Source organism: Mustela nigripes, chromosome 4 (genome assembly GCF_022355385.1).
Source record: "Mustela nigripes isolate SB6536 chromosome 4, MUSNIG.SB6536, whole genome shotgun sequence".
In the NCBI taxonomy this organism is placed as follows: domain Eukaryota; kingdom Metazoa; phylum Chordata; class Mammalia; order Carnivora; family Mustelidae; genus Mustela; species Mustela nigripes.
The window spans coordinates 178,772,861-178,784,909 of NC_081560.1; the positions used below are offsets into that span (position 1 = coordinate 178,772,861).

Genomic DNA, 12,049 nt, shown 5'->3' on the forward strand with positions numbered 1-12,049 from the left:
GGGAATGGAGGAAAAACCTATAGATATAATCTGCCCTGTTTAGCCAGAAGCCTATCATTCATCTTAATGATTGGATATTGTTCTATTTTAAGGTTATACCATAAATTTTCCACCAGCTGCTATCATTGGCCATTTAGGTTAGTTTTGGTTTTTGCCATTTAGAAACCATACTGTAGCAAAATATTCTTACATGCATTCCTGTTCATGATTGGAAGTGGAACTGTGTGCAAATTCCTGAAAGTGCAGTGGGCTTTCGGGAATTAGTAACGCTGCGCTAACATGAGAACTGTCAGCCTTTCCTAGTTGCATATGTGAGAAGGTTGTTGGGGGGGGGGGGTGTCTCGTTTTGATTTATTTTTTACAAATTCTTTGAGTGCAATTGAGCATCTTTTCATGTGTTTATTAGGCATGCCTATTTCCTTTACTGTGCATTTCTTATTAAGATAGGTTGCCCATTTTTTCTTTGGAGTTGGGTTCTCACTGATTTTAAATATTCTTGGTATGTTTATTAATCCTTTATCAGATGTTTCACAAATATTGCCTTTATTTTGTTGTATGTCCTTTGAGTTTAGAAATGTGTTTTACTGCGTACTCAGAACCTCTAAGATGCCGCTGGTCAGAGCGGTCTGTCCCTTCGGGTCCTTGTCATTTCAAGGGAAGCTCCGGGGAGACCTTCCCCACGGGAAGATTATTTTTGTCATCCATATTTTCCCCTAATTTATGATTTATTTTTTACATTAAAATCTTGGATTTACATGGACTTAATTTAGGCGCATGGTGTGGAGAAGGACCAGGGATTACTGTTTGCTGTGTGACCAGCCAGTTATCCTAAGGGCACACCCAATTTTTCCCAACTTTATCGTCCTTGAAATGACTGTGTGTCCTTGGGTCTGTCTCTGGGTTCTCTCTTCTGTTCCGTTTGTCGGCAGAAATTCCCGTGTCTGTGATTTCCTGTTTGATTCCTGGAGCTTTAGGACATTGTTGGATATCTGGGCAGCTGGTCCCTGCGCACACACCTTTTTCTTTAAGAATTTATTGATTATCCTTCCTGGGGATTTCTTTTCTTTTCTTTTTTTAAGATTTTATTTATTTATTTGACAGACAGAGATCACAAGTAGGCAGAGAGGCAGGCAGAGAGAAGAGGAAGCAGGCTCCCTGCTGAGCAGAGAGTCAGCCATGGGGCTTGATCCCAGGACCGTGGTGGCAGAGGCTTTAAACCCACTGAGCCACCTGGGCGCCCCTGGGGATTTATTTTCTATTCATTGTTCTCTCGGCTTCTAAATGTCCACCTTTGGGTGGAGACTCTCAGTTCCAAGGGAAGCTGCCATTTTTAGTGCCCCCAACCTTCCCACAGGCAACTTTCTAGTCCCTCCGGGTGGCATCTCCAGCTTGTCGCTACCTCAGTCCTTCTGGATGTGCCACTGAATCTCTGTGTTGTTTCATCAAATACTCCTTCCTTAAAAAGTCCCAAATTGTTTAGGCGGGGCAGGATGATGTGGGCTGCTGATGGGTGTGGGGTTCGTCTTTGGGGTGATAAAAGTAGTTTGGAAATAAATAGGGCTGATGGTTGCACAACCCTCTGACTCTTCTAAAAACCACTGGACCCTGCGCTTGCAAAGGGTGAGTTTCAGGCATATAAATGATGTCACAAAACAAAATCAAAACCCAGCCCCAAACAGCAGGAGACATTCAGCGACAGTAGAAGGATTCTTGGAGCCAAAGTAAGGCTAGTTCGTAGACCGAAATTTAGCTTCGAACCTCCTGGCATGGGAGTTACCAGAGGAAACCCAGAGACTTGAAGCTCCCAGGGAAGGCGCAGCACTTAGCAGAGGGAAGAGCTTTTTCTAACTGGGGGTTAATGGAAAGCAGTTTTCTAAAAGATGAGAAGACGCTCTTCCTGTCTTGTTGCCAATGCTGGCTGTCAACACCGTGGGTGCCTCTTCTCCCCGTGGTGGTTTGGGCTTCCAGGCGTTTCCAGGAGGCGCCCCTCGTCCTGGGGGCACGTGGCTTGCTCACTGTGGGGTCCGATGTCCCCACCTCATTGACTTCTTTTCCTGACCAAGTGCATCTTGGCCATGAGTAGGCTCCTCGGCTGGTTCCTCTCTGGACAGCCTTCTTTATGAAGTCCTTAAAGCTCGTCAGAGGCTCTGGGCCTTCTGGGTCAGATAACAGGCTGGAGGCCTCCCCGATTTTATCAGGAGGTCCTCTCCTAGGGCTTATCTTCTAGGCCAGATGTCTGACGGTCACCGCCCCTTTCCACTGTGCCATGGCTCCCCTCCTGCCTCAGACAGAGATTTGTGTTTCTTCAAGAGAATCTTGTGTTTCTTCAAGAGAATCCCGTAGCTCTGCCGTCCTCCCCGGTGGGAGCGGAGCACAAGCCCTGCAGCTTGTGGCCCGGCTCTCCCAGAGCCCCTCAGGCCCTGGGAGCCTTGGGGTGAGGAGGGCCCCGTGGGGGGTGCCGGATGAGGACTGCGGGTGGTGGTGAGAACTGGCTGGTGGCAGGGGGCATGGCCATTCGCAGGGGGCCCGGGCAGCCTCCCCTCCCTGTGCGAGGCCATGTGTGAGCTCTCCCCAGTCCAGTGTGAAAAGGGAAGCCCTTCTGTCCCTCTGCTTCCCTCAGCATTTCTGGAAAAAGACCTTAAGGCTTGAAGTCAAAGCACATGAGCCTTACCAGCTACCTGGGTGATCCATGATTGTTTTGTTGAACGCTGTGGTTTGGGCCATAATTTTTAGAGACAGTAGATGTTGGCTGCTGATATTCTAGAGGGCTCCCTATGAGCCCATTGCCCAGACACCACTGCCGCTTGGGGTCGGCCCTGAGATTGGGTTGGAAGGGGAGAATGCTTTCACGGCATCTCTCTGGGGTCAGATGACCTCTCCCTGATGCCAGGAGGCTTAGGGACCCCATTCCTGGTGAGGCCTATAAACACTGAAAGGGAACGTAAGCTCTGGGCAATGCAGCCCAGAGAAGAGTGGAGCCAGACTCTTCTGGTTTTTTTAAGGAGGTGTCCTGGTGCAGTGCAGGATGGAGGCTAGGATAGCGGGCTGCTGGGCAGGGGAGCCCCTCCACTCCCAACCGGCCCTGACCTTCAGGCATGTTCAGGGCCAGCCTGGCTGGGTACCCAAGACAAGAGGGTTGCTCATATGCTGTCACTCTGGGATGTGAGGACTGCAGCCTCCTGAGCTTCCCAGGGAGGCCAAACCCGGATCATTGCCCCGCTCTGGTTCTGGACCAGGCCCTTGCGGACCTCAGGACTGGGTGATCGGGAGCTCGGAAGAAGCCCACGGATGCATCCCCACCATCCCTTCTGGGGCTGCATGTCCAGCATTGGTTCCTTGGGGGCTTTGTGGCAGGTAGAGCCTCACCCTCTTGTGCCCGGCGAACCTGTGGTCAAAGCCAGGCTTTCCACGAAAGCCCAGGCATGGGCGGACAGTCCCTGTGGGTACACTTTCTCGTAGGTGCAGGGGCAAGTATGGAGGTACAGGCACCCCAGTTAGGAGAGCAGGGGCCCAGCAGAAGGAGAGGCTCCCACGTGTAGCCCCCACACTGTGTGCAGGCCGGCCGATCCACACGTCTCTCCTGTGTTGGGAAGATGCAAAGACTTCTTGTCGCATTTGCACAGCATACAGGTTTGGGGAGGGTCAAATTGACCCGTTCATGACAGATCCAAAAAGATCTTCCTGGGCAGAATGAAGGTCTGAAAGGAACAAGAAGGACTCTCTCTGGTGAGAAGGTAGAGTCCTGCCCTGGGGTGGAAAACACCGCCTGGAGGGCGGCGGGGGTGTGATGGGGGTGCGGGTCAGTGTGCATGAGCCCCATGAGGGCTGCATGAGTGGTGGCTCCCCGGGGCCAGAGCAGGCGTGACTGCCTCCGGAGCCCAGAGTGACCCAGGGGCCGGATGGTGGAGCCAGCCCTGTGAATCGTCCAGGCCTTCCTCAGATGGTAGTGGTCACTGTTGTGCACCCAGCAAGGAGCTGGGCGGGGTCAGTCCCGGGCACCACGTTTCTAGGTAGAGGAGTCACTTGAACTTGTACACAAGGGAGGCAGCTGGTGCTCAGTCACTGGCCACGACCCAGAGCCCTGGTGGTGGTTCATCAGGGAAGCCAAACCGTGCTGGTGGCCAGGCTGGGGGAGGAGGTGGAAGGTTCTGGAATGCACAGCAGGATCAGCGGGTGGAAGAGATGGGAAGCTCCGGGCTTGGGGTTAGGACACCAGCCCCTGGCGGGAGCCGTCCTCACAGACCTGTCTGGAAGAGCAGTGGGCTCCCAGCCCGGGTCTCTGAGCAAAGCCAGGTGGTCTCTTAGGACACCCGGCAGGCTGCTTCGGGAGGCACACTGTGGTTTCTAGGTTTCTTTGAGTCCCTAGAACGGGTTGTCGGTTGTGTGCTGTGCTGGGGCCCTGGCCATGCCGAGGAGGCCGAAGCTGTGGTAGAACAGCTCTCGGGGCTTGGAGCCTGACGTCTGAAGCTGGAAGTCAGAAAAAGAGGGTTCTAGCTCCAGACCACACCGCCGCCTCTCGCCCCCAGGATGCTGCACAAAGGGGGCTCTGCCTGCGAGGGACAGTGGCCTCCCTCAATACCTTTGGTTCTGTGAAGTCCGTGCCCTCACACGATCTTTTTCCCCTAAGTGCTCAGCTGTGTTCCAAGCGCCGCCTGGTTGCCTCCCGGAACAGGTGACGTGGTCCCCCTGCCCGCTAGGACCTCGCTGCAGTCTGGGGCCGGCCAGGCCACCAGGGTAAAAGGCCAGTAAGGCGCCCACAGGGAGGGACAGGGCAGGGGGCTCAGACGGGGAGGGTGGGCTGCCCTCTGAACCTCAAAGCCTTCCCGTGAGCTGCGTGCTCTAGGAACGGTCGCTGTTTCCTGGGCTCTGAGAGGTTACGGTGACCTGCTGGAGCCTCCACCAGTCTGTGAAAGGGACATCTTGTTTCTTGCCTGACTTCTGGTGCTTTTTCCTGGAGAGCCATGACACTGCAGTTTGGGGCCCGAGAGGTTCTGCTGTCGGTGGAAAATAAGGGGCGCCCACGTGTGGGTCCCACGGTGAGCTTAGCACCCCACTGGCAAGTCAGGAAGCTGTAGCTGATCGGGGGCTTCTTCTGGAGCTCGCTGGCGACCCTGCCTTGAGGCTTGGCTCCTAGAGTCAGGATTCACCAGGAAGCAGGGCTCCTGGCCGGGTTCTCTGCAATCTGCTTCCACTGGCTCCAGTTCACGGCCATGTCTGTGGACCAAGTTCAGTGCACAGGTGTTCAGCCCTGGGTGGGGGGGGGGGGCGGGGGAGGGCATTGGTTGGCTGCTTCAGTGTCAGTCTGTGAGGGCTTTGTGTTTTTAACATTTAGTCACCAACATTTATGCATCCCAAGAGGTTTCATGTAAGAACCTCGAGTTGAGGCTTTTCTAGAAAAATCAGATATTCCAGTCTTGGTCCTCCTGTCTGGGAAGACGAGCAGCTGCCTTCTCTGAGGGGCTCCAGGCCCTTCCCCCCATGTTTTGTTTCTCGGACACCGAGGCCCAGTGTCGAGGCTATTTCTCACGGCACCTGTGCTCTTACTTTGCTCCTCCCGTCATTTACAACCTCCCCAGACCCCACAGACACCTGTCCTGAGACCAAGGCCTTCATGGTTTCTTTCTCCAGACTAACTCTCTGACGTTGTGTTCAAGGTTGGGCTTAGTTAGGAGCTGCTTTGGGGAGCTTCTGGGTTCCGTACCTGTACTGGGTCCGTACCTGCGTCGCTCCCCGACATTGCCCCGTCCCGGTTCAGTCGTCATCTGATTCCTTCCTTTGGAGACGTGCTCATGGCGACCAGAGCCACTGGCTTCGCTGTAGCCCTGAGCCGGGCCCATGCTCTCAGTCGTGTTTGCTGAATCTGATTGTGCCCAGCTGTCATTTCGCCACCTGTATGCAAGCGTGGTGGAAATGGTTTCCCAGAACACAGCAGTGAGATCGCTCTTTATTCTCATCTCCCAGATCACCAAGGCCAGGATGATTTGGTTTTGGATCATTTTGAAATCCAGCCTGTGCTGGCAGGCTCAGCCTCCTGGAGGGTTTGACGGCCTTCGTGCTCGCAGAGCTGCAGGGAGAGGCTGCTGTATGCTTGACGGGGGCCAGATCCCACCTGTCTGTCTGCGCGCTGCTGAGCTGCCGAGACGAGAAAGGCCGCGGGCCCTGTGCGTTTCGAGAGCAGTGCCCACCTGCTGACCGTCTAGCATCTGGCGTGTGTGCTGGCTTGTTACAGTCGTGGGATTGGGGACAGAGCAGCGCTCACCATTTGTGGGCAAGGCTTAGAATCAAACCTGGTATAACCGAGTCCAAGAAGAACACCAAAAGTATGACTAGTTTGACAAGCCATCTTTCGAGAAGAGATGGTCTATTGTCGTGATGACAGATGGGGACCACACAGAGCTGATCTGGACCAATCCCCGCAGCCAGGCAGTTGGGACTCGAGGAGGCTTTCTGTTCAACGCACAGACGATGTTCAAGGCAACCACTGCCACCCGCAGCTGGAAATTGGCACAGGGTTGGCCCCAGGAATGCCAGGTCTCTGGGAGAGCATGGAACCTTGGACATGTCAATTTCTGTCACGTGCCTCGGTCACAGAAAAGGACCACATGGACATTTCTTTTTTCAGACATGGAAAGATCTTCATAATGCTAGTTGAAAGAAGCAGGGCATAGAACAATAACATAAAGCCATGTTTTGTTTTGTTTTGTTCTTACAGTCCCGTGTGCGCGCATTTATCTGAGTGTGTGCGAACTCGTGGGTACAAACTGTCGGGAGGAGATCCCCGTGAGCATCCTCGGAGTGAGGGGGTTTGGGATGATTTTAACTTTTTTCTTGGTCCTTAATGTTCTCACGTTTTTTCCCTAATGCCTGTGTCTTCCTTCCGTGGTAAAGTTACAAAGGGGGGTGAGGCCGGGGGCGCGCGTGGGGTCACAGTGGCCCCACTCCCGCGGCGGGAGCCGCCCGTGTCAGGTCGCACGCAGCCACCAGCAGGCACAGATGGAGGGAAGATGGAGCTGTTGATAGAGGAGCGGATTTCATTTCTGGAGCGTCTCAGCAGCTTTGTGAGGACAGATCGGGCCCATGGGGTCCAGTCTGGATCCGTCCGCCACCGGATATTAGCTGCTTGCGTGTAGGTCCTGGGGCTTCTCTCCTCGGTGCTCATCAGCATCGTGGTGTCTGACAATTATTACTTTTTCTAACAGTTGACTGATGATCAATACTGATAAGGTGTCCTTTTCATAAATTTACAGGCATCGCTTTCTTGCCAGCTAGCATCTCTTATCTCATCGGAACCAATATTTTTGGGATGCTCGCGCACAAAATGGGGAGGTAAGATGATATGCGGACAGCGCCCACTGTCTTAGAAAAATGTAGCTCTTTGAGGCAAATTCTGCATGATTCTGCCTTACTTATCACAGGCAACTGCTTTGATTTCCACTGAAGATTTGACCTGAGGAAAAATTCGAAGTGGTCATTTATTAAAGGTGCTTTTTTATGTTTTGTTTTTTGGCAGGTGGCTTTGCGCTCTTCTAGGAATGATAATTGTTGGCATCAGCATTTTATGTGTGAGTAAAAGATGATATTTGACAAGGGGTAATGCTCTGTAAATAAAACTATTGCTTTGGACTAGACTCCCTAGGAAGCCTTTTATAACCATTTAAAGTTTGTTGATATTTGGTTTTATGACCTCTTCCATTTTCCTCTAATTTTTTTTTTTTAATCTTCTTAAACGTTTTGGACAAGATTCTCCAAGGAATAGATTTTTAATTTGAGGTTAATCAGTTGGAGGTCATGTAGCATGTTTTTTGCATACTGTGTATGTCAGTGCCCAACTCCCCCCAACATCTTAAACACTGTGATGTTTATAATGTATATTATAAATATATTTATAAAATTTTCAAAAAATATATTTATAAATTTATACTTATAAATTTATTAATGAATTCACTTATATTTATAAATTTACCTATAAATTAATTCACTTAAATTTATAAATTTATTTATAAATTCACTTACAATTTTTTTATAATTATATAATTATATATTTTTATATACAATTCTATATTTTTATATATAAAATATAAAATTTTATATAATTGTATATGATCATATAAAATTATAGATTTATTTAAAGTTTATAATAAATATAAAGTTACATACATATAAATTTATATATGTGTGTGCATGTGTAATATATATGTATACATTTATACATATATCAATAATGTATATAAAACACTTTCAGACTACCAGCCGAAACAATAGCAAGATTGTTTCCTAGAATAAAACACCTTCTACCAATGGCCAGTATCCACCGCAAGTGAGGCCTCCTGGTCCTTGTCAGAAGTAGAGTGAGGTCCAGGCCGATCTCGACTCCGGCAGTCAGCGAGTTTTCCTTGGTGGTCGCAAAACCCATTTCAGCTTCAGCTTCTAAAGGCTTGGAGGTCCCGGTCCCCCCCAAGCCCCGTCCCCTTCCTTCTTCCCACTTCCCTCAGAAGGAAACAAGCACACTAGGCCTGAGAAAGCGTGTCCTGAAGATTTTCCTGGAAGATTTACAGTTGGATATTGTGATTCTAGTGTAATGTTGTTTCCTCTTATAGATTCCTTTTGCAAAAACCATTTATGGACTCATAGCTCCTAACTTTGGAGTTGGCTTTGCAATTGGTAAGTCACATAACTTTATGCCGAAATTTGAAACTTTGTTTTCTCCATGACTAAGAAAGGTTTCGTCTGATTTGGGCAGAGTCTATTTCCTCAACCTAAAATTTCCGGAAGCCTCAGAGGAGGCTGTGGGCAGCCTGTCGATTATCGACAGATAGACCTGCTTCTGCCTGCTGGTCATTTATTTCCAGAAAATCAGTACGTTGAAAAGCCTGATATTTACAGAGGCAAACGGCTGCTCCGTGGCTGGCCTCGGGCAAACAAGAAAATCCCTCCCTCAGAGCCCGTTTGTTAGGGCTCAGGTCTGTGCACGGAACTGCTCCCATGAACCCGGTGTGGGCATAGACCTCACCTGTATTTTTTATAAGGTTTAGTACAGAAAAGAGGAACGGAGGCACTGATCACCACCGAGCTGCAGGACTTCTCGCCTTCAAAGGGACGAGTCTTTGTAATGTGAGGGACAGTCACCTGTTAGGAAAAACCTCCTGAACATTTTTTTTTAAAAGATTCTATTTATTTACTTGACAGAGATTATGCGTAGGCAGAGAGACAGAGAGAGAGAGAGAGAGAGAGAGGAAGGGAAGCAGGCTCCCTGCTCAGCAGAGAGCCCGATGCGGGGCTCCATCCTTGGACCCTGAGATCCTGGCCTCAGCGGAGGACAGAGGCTTAACCCACTGAGCCACCCAGGCACCCAGCACACTTTTGATAAATAGTATACATTTGTTTCTCCTTTGTAATATACACATGGGGCCTAATAAGAGTAAATGCTAAATCTGTCAAGAAGTGAATCTTCGGTGCAGTGGGAAGAGAGAAGGGAGGCTCTGCACACTCCCCAGGCTGGGTCGGGTTTGTCCTCGCGCGGCCCCTCATGGTGTCAGTGACAACCGTGATGCATGTTTCAACTCCCTGCGGCCCGTCCAACCTTCCATTTCGCTCACCCCATGGCCTCAGCACCCTCCACACGTTAGGGCACGAATACATACTCACTGAATGAAAGAAACGCCCCTCCCCTTCTTGCCGTTAGTACTTGGTGGAGGGGAGGGAGCGAGCGCTGGAGCACACGCTGGAGGTGTCCACAGACGGTCTCGTCATAGCCGACTGTTATCTGCACCATTTTACGGGTGGGAAAGCCAGTGTTTGGAGAGATAAGGCCGTGCTCACCCGCCAGGGCCATGAGCCGGGGCCTCAGCACACATGCTCTTTCTTTAGGCTGCCTGTCCCTGACTGATGAAGGAATAAAGGATTCTAATACTGGCCTTGGTGTTGGTGTTAGAGCCCCAAATTAGCAGATCTCTTTCAGTCTCTTCCGAGAGCAGGGCAGGGTAATCCCTCAGACAGCTTCATGTCCTGATTCCTTCCCGTCTTTCCCGATACTTTCCAACTTCTTCTTATGGTCCGTGTGTGAGGCTAAGGTGTGAGGCCTGTAGGTGTGACCCCTGGGTGAGGGCAAGGGGCCTGTGGACCGGAAGAGAGTTAATCTGGAAAGTACCAGCTGGGAGCAAGTGAGGGGGTCCACACGGCTGGTAGCCGGCAGCCAGCAACCCCCCTGGATGTGAAGCCTGGTCTGGGAGTCACCAGAGGACTGGAGCTCTCCCTTGGAGAATGGGCCCTTCAGACCGTGGAGGACAGGTGAGGTAAGGTAGAGAACAGGCAAAGGTGGCCTGGGTTCTAGTCCCAGCCTCCACGACTGGCTGTCGGTCTTCAGTGACGGGTAGTGACCACTGGGGAAGAACTGATGAGGCTGTGAGGTTCGGACACGGTCCCTGATATTCCCCGCGTTTTCGGGTTATGTCCGTTCTCCATAGACCATGTTCCCTGACTGTCCGCAGGAATGGTGGATTCATCAATGATGCCCATCATGGGCTACCTGGTTGACCTGCGGCATGTGTCCGTCTACGGGAGTGTGTACGCCATTGCCGATGTGGCATTCTGCATGGGATATGCCATAGGTAAGGGCTCTGGCTTTTCAAAACAACGTTTCAGCTTAATGCATGATCATGGTTGAAAATTATTTAAACTTTTGTGTCTTTCTCTCTGTGAGACATCTGGAGAGAGGTTGATCTAATTCTCTCTTTCCTGAAAGGTCCTTCTGCTGGTGGGGCTGTCGCAAAGGCAATTGGATTTCCATGGCTCATGACCATTATTGGAATAATTGATATTCTTTTTGCTCCTCTCTGCTTTTTTCTTCGAAGTCCACCTGCCAAGGAAGAAAAAATGGTAAGAAAATTTTAGGATGCAGTCAAGTGTTTCTTGATCATTTTAGCATGGTTTTCTGCGTAGTTTCTTCATGGCTTAGTTATGAAATACATTTCTGCTCCTTTTGGGCAGAACACTCAAACATAAATGGTCAGAGTTCTTTTTGAGTGTATACCACATGGACCATATTTCTTTTGCTGTCTCAAAAGTTTTGTTTATAAATGTGAAGAATGAAATGATTTTTATACATATGTTAGCAGTCTGTATAGCTCTTTTGCCAGCCAGACACGGGGTAAGGTAGTTCAGTGTAATTTTCTTCAGTTCTTCAAAATCTTGAACATTCTTTCTTTCTTTTTTTTTTTTTTTTTTGCCTCTTGTGCCAAGTCCCAAGATTAGCCATTTTTGGTGCTGTCTGCTTTTCTCCTAAGCCTTACAGCTTTCAGTAATAGTGTTTCAGTCCTTATTGCAAAAGATTCTGGAGATGGCTTTGGTGTAGATAACAGAGCATTTTGGAAAACTATCATATATGTACCTCTGGGCACACAGAAGCATGGGTAACCTTTAAATTCACAATTTCACAACCACAGTCATATCCAGATGAAATATACAGAATTGAGTGTAAGGTGTTCCTCTTCTGAACAGATTCACGTATTGGTTTTAAACTTGAATTTTGAAATGCAATAGTCATGTTAACCTGACAGCCCTCAGACCTGGTGGTGGAGTTTTTAAAACCTCACATGGTGACAGATTCATCCCGCTGGAAGAAGAGTGGTTTAGGTTAAGAATGAATGAGACCACCAAGGCGGGGAGAGACGGTATTTGTGATTATGAGGGTCACTTGTGATGCTCTCTTGGGGGTACATCAGAAGTTCTTTCTGATGGTTGAACTGAAGTGGGTATTGATGCTTTGGCATTTCTCAAACTGCCCTTTTATGAATTTCCCCAAAGAGTGGGTTTAAAAACAGACGCAGATTCTAAAGTTAGGCTATGGGCGCCTTTATTTGTTCGGAGCATTCTTTCTATTCATCAATTCCTTCAATGTATTTAAGAAATATATTCAGCATTGGGCACTGGCCTTATGCCTTTTATTGAGGTAATTTTGAATCGCTCACAACCCGTTTGACAGAAAGAAAAGGAATGGAAGTTGTGGAAATATCCCGGAAATATCCCGATGGAGACCCCCCCTTTGTTTCCT

At 49.5% G+C, this 12,049-nt stretch overlaps 1 protein-coding gene across 1 annotated transcript in view; it reads left to right on the forward strand.

The window, feature by feature from the left end:
* Positions 1–12,049, forward strand: part of SLC18A2 (solute carrier family 18 member A2) — a 41,371-nt gene that overhangs the window by 18,343 nt on the left and 10,979 nt on the right. Inside the window, exons 11-15 of the mRNA XM_059398681.1 lie at positions 7,248–7,326; positions 7,511–7,562; positions 8,598–8,661; positions 10,488–10,607; positions 10,742–10,875. Of these exons, the coding sequence (XP_059254664.1) occupies positions 7,248–7,326; positions 7,511–7,562; positions 8,598–8,661; positions 10,488–10,607; positions 10,742–10,875 (449 nt within the window). The remainder of the gene's footprint in view (positions 1–7,247; positions 7,327–7,510; positions 7,563–8,597; positions 8,662–10,487; positions 10,608–10,741; positions 10,876–12,049) is intronic.